This window comes from Corvus hawaiiensis, chromosome 19, assembly GCF_020740725.1.
Source record: "Corvus hawaiiensis isolate bCorHaw1 chromosome 19, bCorHaw1.pri.cur, whole genome shotgun sequence".
NCBI lineage: Eukaryota > Metazoa > Chordata > Aves > Passeriformes > Corvidae > Corvus > Corvus hawaiiensis.
This window is the reverse complement of record NC_063231.1, coordinates 11382361-11399445: the sequence shown is the minus strand read 5'-3', so window position 1 is coordinate 11399445 and position 17085 is coordinate 11382361. Positions and strand designations below refer to the sequence as shown.

The 17085-nt window shown below is 52.5% G+C and overlaps 1 protein-coding gene and 1 long non-coding RNA gene across 3 annotated transcripts in view; one reads left to right on the top strand and one right to left on the bottom strand.

Annotated features, from left to right (window-relative positions):
• The window catches only part of SHISA6 (shisa family member 6), a 183766-nt gene that overhangs the window by 34697 nt on the left and 131984 nt on the right, over positions 1-17085 (top strand). For both annotated transcript variants that reach the window (XM_048323789.1, XM_048323788.1), the window contains exon 3: positions 4179-4274. In XM_048323789.1, coding sequence (XP_048179746.1) covers positions 4179-4274 — 96 coding nt within the window. The remainder of the gene's footprint in view (positions 1-4178; positions 4275-17085) is intronic.
• Positions 7912-17085, bottom strand: part of LOC125335852 — a 30681-nt gene continuing 21507 nt past the window's right edge. Inside the window, exon 2 of the long non-coding RNA XR_007207565.1 lies at positions 7912-8127. This is a non-coding gene — a long non-coding RNA (uncharacterized LOC125335852). The remainder of the gene's footprint in view (positions 8128-17085) is intronic.

Sequence of the window (17085 nt, the reverse complement as noted above, 5' to 3'; positions counted from 1 at the left end):
TGGGTGGGAGATTGGGCAGGAATTGTTCCCTGGGAGGGTGGGCAGGCCCTGGCACAGGGTGCCCAGAGCAGCTGTGGCTGCCCCTGGATCCCTGGCAGTGCCCAAGGCCAGGCTGGACATTGGGGCTTGGAGCAGCCTGGGACAGTGGGAGGTGTCCCTGCCATGGCAGGGGTGGCACTGGATGGGCTTTAATGTCCCTTCCCAAACTATGTTGTGATTCAGTGAAAAATCCCTGAAATCTGAAATGAAAATCACTCAATTCACACCAGTTTTTCAAGGAATTCTGCATTTTTTAGCTCTCTCTCCGTAGGGGAGAGGGCAACACCGGAGGTTTAGCCTGGTCAGGGTGAGCATCTGGGATGAGTTCCAGGAGCTCCTTCCCAGCCCATGGCACAGGCAGCTCCATCAGCTCGTGGCTGAACCCCCTCTGGCATCACTGATCCCACTCCAGCAGCTCCGGAAGGACTCCCAGCACCTCGGGGAGAGCACAGCTGGAGGCAGAAAGGAGAAAAAGAGCCCCAGTGGAGATGGAAATGGGGAATTTCCTGATCTGGCATGGCCCAGTCTGTGCTCCCACTGCTCTGCTGGGCACCTGCATTTGGGATTGCTCCAAGGGATCCTTCACTTCCAGTGGGAAACACCCAGCTCAGGATGGGATTACGGCAAATGAGTTCAATAACAACACCTGGATTTGGTGCCCCAGCATCCCCCAAGGCACTTCTGAAAGGAAAAACCATATCCCAGAATTTTGCAAAGCTGAGAGAAATGCTCACAAGTGAGCAGGAATATAAAAAAACCCCAAAAAGCAAACGTAGCATCCTGTAATACATCCGTGGAAAGGGAAAAGCCATGCTACTTGAAGTCTACAAATTCGAGTTTCTCCTGGGAAAATGTAGCTCCTGTTCAAATGCTAATGGCTCGTTCTCACAGGGATGCTTTAATTGCACTACAATGTTCCATAAGCAGGGGCAGAGCAAGGTTCAGAGAGCAAATGGCTGATGAACAATCCTCAATCTGCCAGTAAATGTTTGCTTTTTTTATAAACTTCCCCTCCTTGATCTCTGTCTTAAGCAGATTCTCCGAAGGGACCTGTAAAGGGCAGCTGATTTCAGCTGGAGGTAGCAGCGATGTTTGTGGGGTTCTTTTATCCTGGTTTAAAGCAGGGAATTTATGGCACTGCTTGAGTGGCAGTGGCCAGAGTGGCTGGGCCTGAGTGCACAGAAATTCCTGGGCTGGGAACAAAAATCAGCTCATTGGAAAGCAATGATGCAGCATAGTTTAGAAGAGTGATAGAGGAAAGGAAATCCAGTTGGGCATTTCAGCCACGGAGCATCTCTGGAGGCTCCTCAGGACCAGCACAAACATCTCAAGGAGCACAAATAATTCCAGGCACCCAGAATCCAGAAGCCAGAGTTTGCAAGAGGGAGGTGGGAAGAAAAGAGAAAGCCTGTGATGTTCCCCATGGAAGTAGAAAATCTTTCTTTATTCTGGACGCTCTCCTCAGGGGATTTCTGGGGGACGCCTCAGCAGTTGGAGGTTTTTGCCACCGCCTCTCATTGCCACAGCTGTGAGAAGAAAATTGGGAGCTGCCACCACTCCCAGAGCTGGGGAAACACTTCGTGTGTGTTTGGTGACATTTCCAGGGAGCGCTTGGCTGACCTTGACCAGAAAAAACCCCGTGTGGGAAGGGAGTGGGGAGGGTTTTCTATTAGATGGGAATAAACATTTGTCACAAGTGTCAGCGTCTCCCGCCTGCCCTGGGAGCTCCTCCGAGGCTCTCCAGCACCATCCCTGGCATGGCAGAGCCCGTGCCAGCCTCTCCTGGCCTGGCACCTGCTGGACACGGGGCTGGAGCCTGCTCAGACCCACTGGGGCACAACAAGGGGGGCAGAGCTGAGCCCCCACCTGCAGAGCTGCCCCAGCCCCAGGGCCCAGCACAGGGAGGAGCTGGAGCTGCTGGAGAGAGCCCAGAGGAGGCTCCAGGATGAGCAGAGGGATGGAGCAGCTCTGCTGGGAGGAAAGGCTGCGAGAGCTGGGGGTGTTCACCTGGAGAGGAGAAGCTCTGGGGTGACCTCAGTGTGGCCTTGCAGGGCCTGAAGGAGCTCCAGGAAAGATGGGGAGAGAGGATTTCCAAGGCAGGGAGGGAGGGACAGGACACAGGGAATGGCCTCACACTGGCAGAGGGCAGGGCTGGATGGGAGATTGGGCAGGAATTGTTCCCTGTGAGGGTGCCAGGCCCTGGCACAGGGTGCCCAGAGCAGCTGTGGCTGCCCCTGGATCCCTGGCAGTGCCCAAGGCCAGGCTGGACATTGGGGCTTGGAGCAGCCTGGGACAGTGGGAGGTGTCCCTGCCATGGCAGGGGTGGCACTGGATGGGCTTTGAGGTCCCTCCCATCCCAACCATTCAGCGATTCCATGACATTTGGGGACCTTGGGGGGTAGGTGGGTGCTTCCCCTCAGGTTATTATAAACCAGACCCCACTGCTGGGCACTGGGGGACAGTGACCGGCTGGAAAGGAAAGAGGGAGACCTCCCAAGTCTCTCTTAATTCACAGGGTGCTGCCAGAGAGCCTGAAATTGGGTGAGAACAAACAGCTTTTGGGGTCAGTCTTGGAAAAGCGGAGAAGGGCTGTGGTGCCAGTGTGAGCCAGGCAGGACAGGCTGTTCCCACCTGGATCCTGGATGCCCTCCTGGTGCTGCCCACAGCTGCCTGACCCGGCTCTGCTCCAGCCCAGGACCATGAGCCACCACAGCTCGTGCAGGAAACGGGGCAGAAGTGGAATTTCTGAGCTGCATTCGTGGCCCCCGAGGCCGCCTCCCTTCCCTCCCCCTGCACCTATCTTATCTCTGCCTCTTCCTGAAATAATAGGAGCAGAAAAATTAACAACATGAAAAAGGGAGGAGATGATAAAGAGTATCTGAAAAATTATCTGTGTCCTCATTTCAGAGCTTTGCATGGTAACAGGGAGGCAGGAGGGTTTTTTTCTTTATTAATGTATTAAAATATTAAAAAGCTGGGTGTCTCTTGAACCTACTCTCTTGTCAGGGACTGAGAAAGCTCCGAGGAAGTCTTTTGAGGAGATATTTGCACTTGAGGAACTATGCAGGGATGCCATGCATGGAGCAGAGCAAACCAAAGCTCGAATCCAAGTTTGCTGTGCTGCTGTTCAGGGGGCCGTGGGCCCAGCGTGGACAGGGGTGACACTGGCACCTTTTGGGACAAAACCTGTGCCACCAGGATGCTCTCAGGGGTCTGGCTGGAATCTCTTCTGATTTCCTTTATCTCCTCAATCTGGAAGGTCTGAGGGAGACCAGGCCCTTGGGAGAGCAAACGTGGATCTGAGCCAGGGATGAGCCAATTTCCTGAAGATTGGGGTGCTTCATTTGGCACTTGGGTGCTTCCCCTTGCAGATCCTGTTCGTTCCTTGGCAATTTCCAAAACGTGCAGTTGTTCTTCTCCACAGATCTTTGCCAATGAAGAATTAAGGCTTCGGTGTTGCCATAGGTGGTGTTTTCTGTGCCACCCTCGGGGTGCCATTAATTATGCAACGTGTATGAGGGTGACAGCAGGGCTGTATGGCACATGTATAAATGTATAAATATATAGATATAAAAATATATAGATAGAAAAATATATAAATATATTAAAAATATATTAATATATCTCTATATAAATATATCTCCATATAAATATATAAATATATCTCTATATAAATATATATCTATATAAATATATATTCATATATAAAATATATTAATATATATCTATATAAATATATAAAAATATAAATATATCTCTATATAAATATATATCTATATAAATATATAAATATATAGACCTATAAATATATAGATATATAAATATATAAAAATATATAAAATATATTAATATATATCTATATAAACATATCTCTATATCTCTATATAAATATATAAATATATATCTATATAAATATATATCTATATAAATATATAGATATATATAAATAAATATCTATACAAAATACATATCTATGTAAATATATAAACATAGAAATATACATATAAATATAAATATATAAATATATAAATATATAAATATACAAATATATAAATATATAAATATATAAATATATAGATATATGTATATCCACACAGACAGACTGACTGACGGTGTTTTTGTTTCCTTTTCCCCGGCAGGTCACTATGGAAAGGATATTTATCGCAGTGGAGGGCCAGATCTCCATAATTTCATCTCCTCCGGGTTTGTCACGTTAGGAAGAGGACACACGAAGGGTACAGTGGAAACCATTTTTTGCTAAATGAAAAGATTGTTTTAAATCCAAAGCTCTGGGCCGGCAGCTGGGCTCTGGGTGCCCTGAGCTGGCACTGGGCTCAGCCCAGGAGATGCTGCTGCGGGGTCCGTGCTGGGCTGGGGCAGGACCTGCGGGGTCCTGGCAGGGAGCTGGGGCAGGGCACGGGGGATGCCGGGCTCCATCCAGGCTTTGCGGTGGGACTGCTCCTCCAGCTTTGTGTTTTCCTGGCTGCGGGGGTGCTCCCAAAGGGGAGGGCAGGAATGTCCAGCTGGCCCAGGGCAGGCAGTGACCACGTCCAGACTGTGGGTCTGGAGCTCTTTCCTTTGACTTCTGGGCTTTTCTTTTCTTTCTTTATTTATTTATTTTTGATGGGGGGGGGTATGATGAACATTTTATAAAATTATTTCTTTTTAGGTCCTAAAGCCTATATTTTCTGTGTTCCTATAATCTGTGATATAATGTACAAACAGGAAAACACAAAAATATCCATATGCTGCTCTGTGTATGCTCTGTGTACATGTACTGTATACAAATATCTGTGGAGAGACAGCTGTAGCTCTTTAACACAAGTACCCAAATACCCAGGGGGCTCTGGTGACACCAAAGCTGTGTCCTGGTGACACCAGAAGCCCGGGCACTGTTCACTGATGACGCTGTTGCCTGTTTGGTGAGTTTTTCTAGTGTACGGTGAGACGTGTTTGGAGTGTCCTCCCGTCCCCCCCGCCCTGCCCGAGTGCCACCGGTGTCCTGGCTGTGACACTGGGGGTGCATGTGCCATTCCTGTTCCCTTTTGTGTCCCCCGAGACTGCTGTACCCCCTCTAGACACAATGTATGGAGATTCCTCTATAGACAATGTACTGTATGTGGAGCTGTGTCCTCGTGCTCGCCTGGTTGAACGCTCCTGTGTTGTTTCTGTGGATGACCATGACTCACAAATGATTAAAAGACCTTGACTTTTTTTTTTCCTGCATTTCCTGCACTTTTTCCAGTTCTCCACGAGTGTCATCCAAAGCAGTGTTGGTCCTGTAGAACTGTCAGACAAGAAACAAATATATGTATATTGTCTGTGTATGTCTGTGTGTGCTTAAATAAAGTTTACTGAGGCTGAGGCAGCACCCGTGGGACTTGTAATCCAATACCCTGCAATCCCAGATCTGTAATCCAATACCCTGCAATCCCAGGTGTGTAATCCAGTACCCTGCAATCTCAGGTGTGTAATCCAGTACCCTGCAATCCCAGATCTGTAATCCAGTACCCTGCAATCCCAGGTCTGTAATCCAGTACCCTGCAATCTCAGGTGTGTAATCCAGTACCCTGCAATCCCAGATCTGTAATCCAGTACCCTGCAATCCCAGGTCTGTAATCCAGTACCCTGCAATCCCAGGTCTGTAATCCAGTACCCTGCAATCCCAGATCTGTAATCCAGTACCCTGCAATCCCAGATCTGTAATCCAATACCCTGCAATCCCAGGTCTGTAATCCAGTACCCTGCAATCCCAGATCTGTAATCCAGTACCCTGCAATCCCAGATCTGTAATCCAATACCCTGCAATCCCAGATTTGTAATCCAGTACCCTGCAATCCCAGATTTATAATCCAGTACCCTGCAATTCCAGTCCAGCTCTGCACCGAGGGAAGGGAAGCAGGGGAACCCCAGGTGGGCTGGGAGCTGCAATGGTTCAAGGAAGGACCCGTGGGTGGCATTTCACACAAGGTGTCCCCATCCCAAAGTTTTACAGTCATGTCCTGCCACGTCAGGAGTGTATTTAGGGTCAGGGAGCAAACGTACCCCAGGAGCGATGGTCTGTGGAGTGGGGTGTCCTGATAGCCTCCACCAAGCCCGTGGAGAACCCTGAGCAGGGCTGTAAATCCAGCCCTTTGTCTCAGACAGGTGAATTATCCTCACCTCAGACCAGAGGCACCTCCCAGCAGTTTGCTGTCCAAAAGGCTTTTCCCAGTTCCTTCCCAGGTGAGAACAAAACCTCCTTTCCTTCTTTAGCTGCAAAGGCTCGGGGGCTCTGCCCTCCTGTAGGTGGGCCGGGGGTTTCCACACCTTTTCCAGAGCACATTTCCCATCCCTGGGAAGGTGGGAGAGTGGGCAGTGGGAGTGCAGACTGTTTATCCACCACAGCCACCAGGCAGGGGGTGCTTTCCGAAGTGAATAAAAGGCTCTTGTTCTCTGAAGAAATGAAACAATATCGTGGCTGTTTGTAGACATCAGAATGGAATGGCCTTAGAATTTGCCTTTCACCTGGGTTTCGAGCAGTGCTCTAATGTTCATTTCCAGTTTCTTGATGGCAGATTCCCCCACTGCTGAGTGGTGAGAGCGATGAGCCTCTCACACCTGCTGCAGGACCTGCTTGTGCTCACGTGTGGCTTTGTCTTTGTCTGTGACCTGATCTGATTGTCTGTCTGTGCTGTGACAGCGGGGACTTCGGGTGTCACGAAGGACTGAGGGGATTTATCATTAGGATTGTGCCTGAAAAGGTTGGATTTTAGGAAATATTGTGTGACAGATTTCCTGAGGCCACCTTGAAGTGACCACCCAGTACCTGTAAGGAGGGATGAGAGCTTCAGCCAGGGCTGCAGATGAGCAGGTTCTGTCCTGTTTTGTCCTATTCCTGTTTAGATGAGCAGGTTCTGTCCTATTTGAGTTCCAGCCCTTGTGTTACCACCTCCACCTCAGCCAGATAACCTCACCCTGCCTTGTGGAGAGGGTTCTGCCCCGTGGCTGACCAAAACCAGTGAAGTTTCTCTCAATATTTCTCAGCACTGGGAGACACATTTTTGGTGTTTTCTCAACTGTCTTCTGTGCCATGGCAGAACTCCAAGTGCTGAGTAATATTTAAGAGCTCATCTATTTCGGGCAGAAGACAAAGATGTGAGACATGCCAAAGTACTATGGATACCAAATCAGCGTATCCACATGTCTGACATCCTGCAGGATCGGGATTTACGGCTCTTCCATGGCATTCCACTGGGCAGTGCATCGCTGCCTGGCATCTGAAGGCTCTAAAGGCATTACAGTGTGTGTTCCTCAAGCCACGGGCACAGACTCTGCTGTCAGCCTGTCAGGATGATCCGGGGATGAATCCCAGCTCTTTAGGCCATGGAAGGCCCCGTGGTGAGGCACAAGGCAGGGCTGATCTCATCTCTCATGAGGTAGGAGGAAGTTGGATGGTTGATTCTGAGGGAGCGGCTTTTAATTCCATGTAGAGGCAGCTGGGGGACACCCGCACCTCTGAGGAGTTCACTGGGTGGGCACAGGGCACCTCTGCCCCCCTCCAGCCAGAGGGGGTCTCTCAGCCCTCAGAGAAGGAGGGTGGACCCCACATTCCTGTGTAGGAGCAGCTCCAGTGCTGTGGGAGGTGCTGGGAGGGTTTGGTGCTGCAGGGACACACGTGGGAGACAGGAGCCAGCTCACCTCTCTGTGCACTGACAAAATATAAAACCTTCTTCAGCCTATCCCGAGCATCCTGACACTCCCAGTGTCCCACCCTGGCCTGGGCTGTGCCCTCGGTCCTGCCAGGGCTCCCCAGAGCTCTGGCACTCACCCAGGCTGGAGGGGATTTACAGCTGCACCCACACAGATAAAACACTCCAGGGAGGGAACACATTCACCATAGTGCTGAGTTTTCAGGTAAAACCACGACTTTTATTTTGCTTTTTGGTTGTTTGTTTTTTTTTTTTTACTGTCTCAGACCTTGAAAATAGTTTCCCAATGCAACTGAGCCCCTCGAGTTTCAGCAGTCTGGGACAGCAGCAGGAATTCTGTAGAGCAGATGATCATCTCTGTTCATCACTCAACAGCTTCTTTCTTTTCCTGGTAACTCTGCAAGAGTGTGAAAAATAGTGAGGTTATTTTCTGGAAAAAGCAGAATTTCCCAGTTGAGCTGAGTGCAAGGGATCGGGGCAGTGAGGCAGGAGGAACAGAGGGGTTTAGACTCTTCTAAACGCTACAGGGTCATCCTGTAGGGAAAACCAGAACTGTTCCTATAATCTTAGTTCCTTGCAAGCTTCTGGCACATCCTGGAGGAACCGCAGAGGCAGGGCCATGTGGGAGACTCAGCAAGAGTCAAATGTCCCCAGAGCCCTCCCAACAACACTTCCAGACGTGGAACCTCTCCCTCTTGGCTCAAGGCTGTGCCTGGGTTCCCTGGGAGGTGTGCTCTGAGTCAGGAGGCTCTTTTCTTGGAGTATCCCACTAAAATTTGCTCTGAGGATGTCCTGCAGTGCCAGTGGGCAGGGAAAAGAGGAAGGGATGAGCCACGTGTGCAGGGCAGTGGCTGTGGCTGTGCAGCCCCAGCCCCGTGTGTGGGCATCACCCTCAGTGTGCAAAGCTGCTGGGCAGAGCCAGCCTGGTGACTGAGCAGCAAAAGCTCCCCACGGCACATTATCTGTGCAGATCCGGCAGATTCGCAGCCCAAATGTGGGATTTGCCTGCTGGGCCTCTGCTCTCACTCCTCTTGCACCTCGTGCATGGGCACATGGCTCAGGGCACTGCTTTGGGGGTACAGGATTTGTGCCTGGTGGGTGGAAACGGGGTATTTGTGCTTTAGCCGGACCTCACACCCAGCTAGATACCAGTCCTCAGATCACCCCTGACATCTCCTGGTGAACATCCCCCTCCCTGGCTTTGTGTTTATTCAGAAGAAGATTGTTCTTGATCTACCTTAGGAAATTATTTTCCCTGGGCATGAGGGCAGACAGACCATATATTCCTGGAGCCAGAGCAGTGGAAGGTGGCTGCCTTGTGGGTTAAGGGTTTGGAAGCTGCAGGAATTTGTGGGAAACACGAGGGTGGGGGGGGACAGAGACTGGAGTGAGGGGGCAGCTGCGTCTGGTGGCTTCTCCCCTTGCCTGTCTGGCAGTGGCTCTGAGGGGCTGAGGGAAACACCTCATCTCTGAGCTGGCACCTTGGCCAGCCTCCCCCCTGCAGCCTCCTGGAGAGTCAGATCCCCCAGGTCAGCACTGGGAGATGGGGCATGGTGTCCAAAGGGTCACTCAGGCAAAGCCACAGGTAAAGCATCAGCCTCATCTGCCACTTCAACCTCTGGGCTTGGACATAAAACTTCCAGAAGCAGCCACAGAAAGGCAAAGGCATCTCCAGAACACACCTAGCAATCAAATCTTCCTGCGCTGCTTCTGTGTCTCCAGCTGAGCTGGGTGCCAGCTCCACTGCCTCACCCCTTCCTCCTCTGGAAGCTCCAGAGCTTTCCCAGCTCTGCCGCTCCCTGTGGGAGCGATGCCTTCCCTGTGTGTGGGGACAGGAGCCCGGAGTCAGTGCCTCAGGGCTGGGGCTGTGTTTGTGGGACTCTCAGAACAGCTTGTCACTGACGGCAGGGCTGGGGACATCCTGTGTCAGCACCAGGAGCAGGTCGTTTCCTCCCTGAGATGTTTTGATCTCCCCATCCGTCGTGTTCCCTCATCTGCACATCCTTCCGTGGTTTTCCTGCAGGCTGAGGAGTGGCTCTGACAGGCTCTGTGTCTCAGCGCTGACAGATCTGTGTGCAAACTAATGTCGGTGCAGACACCTCAGCTGGTGTAGAGCATTGAGCTGCTGCAGGCTGCGCGTTCCCACTGAGATGGGAGAGCGGGATGGGACACTGGGGCTGGCACCCCTTCCTCCTCCTGCACACCCACTGCCCCCTCTGACACGCCCCTGCTGCTTTGGGACACCCCAAACTGAGCCCCTTTCACAGCCATCTACTCGGGCCGGCAGTGTTGCTGCTCCATTGGCACGTAAATGTGATTCAGAGATGAATGGGAGGAAAGAGCTTTATTAATTTGTTCCTCATTAGCAGTTTGAGAGTTCTGATTGCTCCCTCCAACACTGCCCTGGTTCCCTGCTGTCATGGCTGGTTCCCCATTGCTTGGCTTGCAGCTCTGTGTTCCAGTTTCCTTCCCAAAGTGCTGGTTCATACCCTTAATTTGTTATTTTGGGGTCTTATATTACATCTGTCACAACTTCCTCAGCCCAGCGCAGCTACAAAACACGCAGTGAATCAGCTCCAAGCTGGGATTTACTGCCTGCCCCCGTCATTAGTAATCCACACTTGCAGCAGACTCGTTAATACAGGCAAAGGCAGAACTTTGAGGATCATTTTTTTCATACCTGCACCTGTAACTCGCCGTGAATAGATTTGCAAAAACTGAGGGTTGGGTGTGCTTGCTAAACACTTGTTAGACCTCCCATCAACGGGGAGCTGTGGAGCCCGAGCCCGCTGCATCCCAGTGAATCACTTTCTGTTTATCCTGGATCATTTCGGGTGATTTTGACGGTGTCTTGCGGGGGGTGTGCTAAAGATCCCTCGCATCCTGATTCCAGATTAATTCCAAGCCTTGCATATCCTGGCACTTAATTGTATTGACTCGGAAATAGGATCATTGGGATGTGAAGAGGGGCCCAGGAGCTCTGCAGAAAGATTCCATGACGCAATCGGACATTTCCAGCTGCTCTGAATTATTTAATCGCCTTCAGACATGGCCGGTCCATTTCTCAGCAGAGTCTGGACAGCTCTGGTTTTTATAGCCCTCGGAATGGCCGGTTGGGAGGAGAGGGGGAGGGCGTGGAAAACATTCCAGTGGCTGCAGCTGCTGTGGGCAAGGGATGGGGGGACACCGGTGAAACGCTCTCGGTGCCCGGTGTCACCTCCTGCCATGAGCAATGAGATAACAGAGGTGAAGGTGTCCTTCTGTCCCCAGACTGGGCAGGAACCTGCAGAGGGTGTTTGGGATGTGGCTGTCCAAGCCAGCATGTCCCACACTGAGCACAAGGACTGGCAACTGATCTGAGAGCCTCCCTCGAGCTTGTTGTTCCTTGGAACAGCAGGGAAGTGGCCACGAGCTGGGCATGGAGCACATGGGTCCCTGCTGAGCCAGGAGATCCAGAAGATCCCCATGCAGGGAGCTCAAGGCTGCTCCAGAGCCAGCTGGGACGTGGAAACTGCTGCCTGCTGCAAGGAAGGGAGCCTTTCCCATGGGACAGGGTCACTTGGAGATCCCACTGCTCACCCATCCATTGGTTTTGGCATTTTTAACTTGGCCTGATCAAAGGGGCTTCCTGAGGGACAAGGACAGGGCTGGGGTTGTCTCTTCTTTCTCTCTCAGAGACAGTGAAAGCCAGAATCTTGTGTTTGGGGCAGGGAAAGGCCACCAGGGCCTTTCTGTGTGTGCACACCCAGGATTAGCCGAGTGTTTGGGCAGCTGGGAGGTCACAGGGCATCCCTGGCTCCGTGTGTGACAGAGTCTGGGACTCGCCTTCCCCAGTGCCACTGCTGAGGACCTCCTCTTCCCATGCTGAGGTAAATCCCACAAGTTATCACTCCACTGATTCTCCATCTGCTGCCCAGCCCTACAAACTCATCCTCTGCTGAGTTCCATGGTTGGGTTTCAATCATCTGGAACTCCAGAATGGATTCCTCTTCTTTCTGCTGTGCGTTAGCAGGATAACAAAATAAATGACAATGGCTGAGGGGAGAAGAAAGAAGCTCTGCCTATTATTGGCTGCCCTTTCTCAGAGAGTCTGTCAACTCTCTGGGATGTTTTGGCAGATCCCTTTGAAAGCTGAGCCAAAAGCTGGGGAAGAGCTGGCAGGTACAGCCCAGCTGTCTGTGAAACTGGAGCTGCAGCTGCTTGCCACAAGCTCCTCTTTGAAGAACGTGCTTTTCTCTATTTATGATCAAGAACTGTTGGATAAAAAGCCCTTTGGATTTCTTGCTGTGGTGTCATTGAGTATCTCAGGCTGGTTCTCTCCCTCAAACAGGGAGTTTAACCTAAATGAAGGCTCACCCTGGAGCTGGATTGATGTGCCTTTGGCAGGGCTGCATTCACTCTTAATCCTGCTTGCCAGTTGTAAATAAGAAATTCAAATATTGTGAAAAGAACTGGAGACTCCTGGGAGCAGAGAGGGGACTTTGCAGAGAGATCTGTGATTCTGAAGCATCTGTGACCTCTCCAGAACAACACGGTCAGAGTTTGGCACATGGGGAGCTTGAGCACTCCCAAAAATCCACTGCTAGAGCAAAGCCAGTGTGGTATGTGCAGTTTATCTGCCAAGGTTCCTTGGGAGGCACTCCTTGGGATGAACTCATCATCAGGGAAGTGGTTTTGGAGACACAGGGCTCAGATCTGCCTTCCAGATTGACTTTCTATGGATGGTGCTTGCTCCTGGGGGAGTTATTTGGTTTTAGGAGCTTCTGTTCATCCTTCAATAGTCAGGACAAGACTGTGGGCACTGCAGGGGTGTGCCCAGCAAACACCACAGCAGTGACTGCAGACAGTCCAGGAGAGCCAGACTTGAAATTACTGATTGGTTTTACTCTTTGGCACAGATTCCCCTTCGCCTCTTGGCAGCACATGGGGCCCTGCCCATGACCAGGTTGTGTTTTGGCAGTGTCTGAAGGCCAGAGGTTGAAGATGGGAACCATGATTCCTGGAATCATGGAATGGTTTGGGTTCCAGGATCCAAGGAGACCTCAGAGCCCCTTGCAGGGCCTAAAGGGGCTCCAGGAGAGCTGGAGAGGGACTGGGGACAAGGGCTGGAGGGACAGGACACAGGGAATGGCTTCCACTGCCAGAGGGCAGGGCTGGATGGGATATTGGGAAGGAATTGTTCCCTGGGAGGGTGGGCAGGCCCTGGCACGGGGTGCCCAGAGCAGCTGTGGCTGCCCCTGGATCCCTGGCAGTGCCCAAGGCCAGGCTGGACACTGGGGCTGGGAGCAGCCTGGGACAGTGGGAGGTGTCCCTGCCATGGCAGGGGTGGCACTGGGTGGGCTTTGGGGTCCCTTCCAACCCAAACCATTCTGGGGTTCCATGATTCTGTTTCATCCCCCTGATGTCACAGGGTCACCAGCAGCACCACCATGGCTGTGGCCCTCCTGGTGTCCATGAAATGTCAGGATACCCCTGGGCTGCTGCAGCCTCGGTCTGTGGGAGGCTCAGTGCCCACAGGAGCCAAGGCTCTGCCATCCTGGATGGGCACAGCAGATGCTGGAGGAGAAGTTTGCCCAGGCCTTTGGAAGCAGAGCCCTGGTTTTTGCTCCAAGAAGGAGCAGTTTCTCTCTGGCACACTCATGAAAGAACTGCCTTTATCCAGAATTTATTCCCAGCTGTTGAGTTGCTCTTTGTGTGCTCAGGGAGAGGCAGAGCTCAGCAATGTCCCCCTGCCAAGCTGAGATTGAGTTCAGGGTCTGAAACCAGGTTGGAGCAGATCTGTTTTAGAGGTGAGGGGAGCCTGTGCAGGGCAGCATTTGCTCCTGGTCGCCATGAAGCAAAGTGCAGGATTCCCAAGGAGCAGGGAGGACAGGAAGGGAGGAACTGAATGAAGTCCTTCCCGCAGCAGAGCTGCCAGAGCCCGGACCTGAGGCAGGCTGGGGGTTGGATTGAACCTGGGGTTTCCTGTCTGGCAGGTGAAAACAAGGAGCAGCTCTTTCCCTCTCCTCAGTGAGTGGCTGCCCGGCAGGGAACAGCATTCCAGCCCATGGCAAGGGGATCCATGGAGCAGGGAGCCTTGGGCCGGGGACAGATTTTTCATGGCAGTTCTGCCTGTTGGAGAGTCCTGCCAGCGAGTGAATGAGCAGAGAGCTGGAGGACTGCCAGCGGCTCCTGTGGTGCCACACCGCCTCTGGAGCTCAGCCCGGCTCCTCAACCACAGAGCTGAGCCCGAGCCCATTTCCTGCCAGTAGCTGGGAGGCTGTGATGGATTTCAATGGCACTGCCTGGATGTGCTGCAGAAAATGAACTTGTGTGTGCAATGCAGAGCAGCCCATGGTGCTGCTGCACACCTGTCCCTGGAGAGAAGGCAGTTTGCAGTTCCCCTCTGAACCAGGAATGGACTGAAATCATGTTAGAACCCTTTCCTCTTCTCTTCTCTTCTCTTCTCTTCTCTTCTCTTCTCTTCTCTTCTCTTCTCTTCTCTTCTCTTCTCTTCTCTTCTCTTCTCTTCTCTTTCCTCCCATTCCCATTCCCATTCCCATTCCCATTTCCTTTCCCATTCCCATTTCCTTTCCCTTTCCTTTTCCCTTTCCCTTTCCCTTTCCCTTTCCCTTTCCCTTTCCCTTTCCCCTTCCCTTTCCATCCCTAGTTTCTGTACCCAGAAGAAATGCAAGTACAATATGCCCCCAAAGGAGTGTCCTGGCAGGGTGATAATTGCTCCCTGACTCCCAGATTTTGCTGGTGGGAGCTTGTTCAAATCCTGGGATCAGTGCAGGACCCACACTGAGCTTGGGGATCACCTTCCAGCCACGATAGGAAAATGTCTGTGCAGCCAAGAGCTGCAGATCTGCTGAGTACAACTGTCCTTCAAACCCCATTTCTGAGCAGGACTGAGCTCTGTGTGTGGCCAGATCTGTGCTCACAGTTCCTGGGTTGCTCTTTGGAAACGCAGACCTTCAACATTTCCTTAAGGTGCTCCACTCTTGTCTCTCCTTTTTCTGTCATCACACTGCCTCTATTGTTTCGAATGCTACACCAGGTTTTATTCTGAGGTATAAGTAACTGGTGGTAATTTCAGATCTGCTCAGATAGCAGGAGTGCACAGGCTATAAAAGGCAAGTCCTCATCTTCATTTTAAAGCAGGAAACTAAAAATAGAGGCGGTTCAAATATAGGTGATGAGAACAACCTGAGGTTCGGATTAGGAGGTAGAATGGGAATTAAGACTTTGAAAGTGCCTGGTGAAGTGTCTGTGCTTGGAGGGAGCTGTGGATGAAAGTTTGTGAGGTAGATTTGGGCCAGAAAAGGCAGTTTGGTGAGTTCTGCTCCTCTCTGTGTGTGGAAGGCATGGACTGAAAAGTACTGGATTCAGAAGGGAGAGCAGGCAGTGCTTTCTGTCTCAGGGTGTCACCCCTGGGTGTCACTGCTGCAGGGTGTGGTGGGGTCAGGGCTGTGCAGGACACAGAGCACAGGTCCCGATGCTTTTGTGGAGAAGGGGACAGGCAAAGCCACTGCCAGAGCTACCAGAGGAGTGAGGGAACTCACAGGAGCGTTCAGGCCTGAGCATGAAGCGCTCCAGGCTCTTGGGACTGGAGGAACCTCCCCAAGTTCCTGCTGTCCCTCAGCTTCCAGGGCAGGGCCTTATCCCGTGGAGCAGCTCACGCCGTGCACCCACGGGCTGCCAGAAATAGCCTCATCTCGCCCCAGTTTGCTGTGACCTGAGTGAAAATGGGACACCCTGACTGAGGGGAGCGGGAGCTGCTCGGGGAGGGGTTGGGTCCCCGTCAGAACCAGCTCCCTGTGCCCGGGCTGGGGGCACAGCTGACACCCCCACACCGCTGTGGCTCCGGCGAGGGGACGCAGCTTTGCTGCCGAGCTTGGTGACCCCTCACCCTTTCCTTCTCAGGGCTCCCTGACCTTCCTGCAGCTCAGGGCCCTGCCTGAGGGCCATGGGGCGCCAGGTGCAGGCCTAGCTTTGTCCTGTGCCCCACACAAGCCCAGAGCTTTGGCTCCTGAGAGCTCCCAGCCCAGAGACTGAGCCCAACAAGTCAGGGGTGCTCAGAGGTTGTTGAGCTGACCCCAGTCTGAGCCCGTGGTGGTCCCTGGTAGCCACAGTGGCCTCTCAGGGAGATGTTTTGTTTCCTTCCAGCTCCAGGTGATGTTGGCTCCAGCAGCTGCAGCTGTGAACAGGCACAAGGCAGCAAGGAAATGAGTCTGAGCCGGGCAGGGGGGAGAAGATAAATGTGGGACCCCCTCCAGTGCCACACAGAGCCCAAAGGAACCTGCGCACCCAGAGGTGCCACAAAGGAGCCCACAGAGCCACGGTGCTTCGTCACATCACCCACGCCGCTTCTCTCTCCTCAGATGTTAAATCCCTGCGTGGGCTCTGATCCCTGCCCGCTGCAAATGGGATTTCTCGCTGGGGGAGCAGCGCTCACGGCGGGCCAGGCTGCTGCCCTCCCATCCACGCCTCTGGACTAGGGATGGAGGGACAGGAAAAGGGGGAATGGCTTTGAGATGAAGGATTGCAGGTTTAGATTGGATGTTGGGAATAAATCCTTCCCTGTGAGGGTGGGCAGGCCCTGGCACAGGGTGCCCAGAGAAGCTGGGGCTGCCCCTGGATCCCTGGCAGTGCCCAAGGCCAGGCTGGACATTGGGGCTTGGAGCAGCCTGGGACAGTGGGAGGTGTCCCTGCCCATGGCAGGGGTGGCACTGGATGGGCTTTAAGGTCCCTTCCCAGCCCAACCCATCCTGCCCTCTGAAAGCAAAGCAGAGTGAGACAGGTCCTGGCAGGGGTTTGGCAGCCCCCAGCCCCCTCCTGTGTCTCGTGGTTCCTCCTTTCCTGCCCTTCTTTCCAAGACAGGCAGCACAGACCAAGCAGGGGCAGTATGGCAGCTCTGGTGACTTTTCTCCTCGGTGCCCTTGGGAGCCAGGGCCCTGCTGGGGCCACATCCCACATCCCAGAGAAGTCCAGGGCAGACTCATCTCAACCATGTCTGACTCCCCCACCAACTCCCAGGGTGACTGACCCAGAGGGAGACCTCTCGAGGGCCTCCAGCTACAGGATCCCCAGCTCCTGACAAATTCATTTCTCAGATCCCCTGGGACAGAAGCCTCCAGCCCTCAGGATGGATGTGAACCACCACTAGGAACAGAGAGAAGGCACAAAACTCGGTGCCCTTGGGCTGTTCTTTAGTCCTCTCTGGATAAGGAATCACCCACAGGAGGTGCAGGAGCCACTGAGAGGTTTCTCTTCCTCTGCTCCATTCAAGGAAGGTTCATTCATCCTGCAGCAGGCACAGAACTGTGTGCAAAGAGGATTTTCTGGGGAGGACTTGTCCTGCTGGACAAGATGG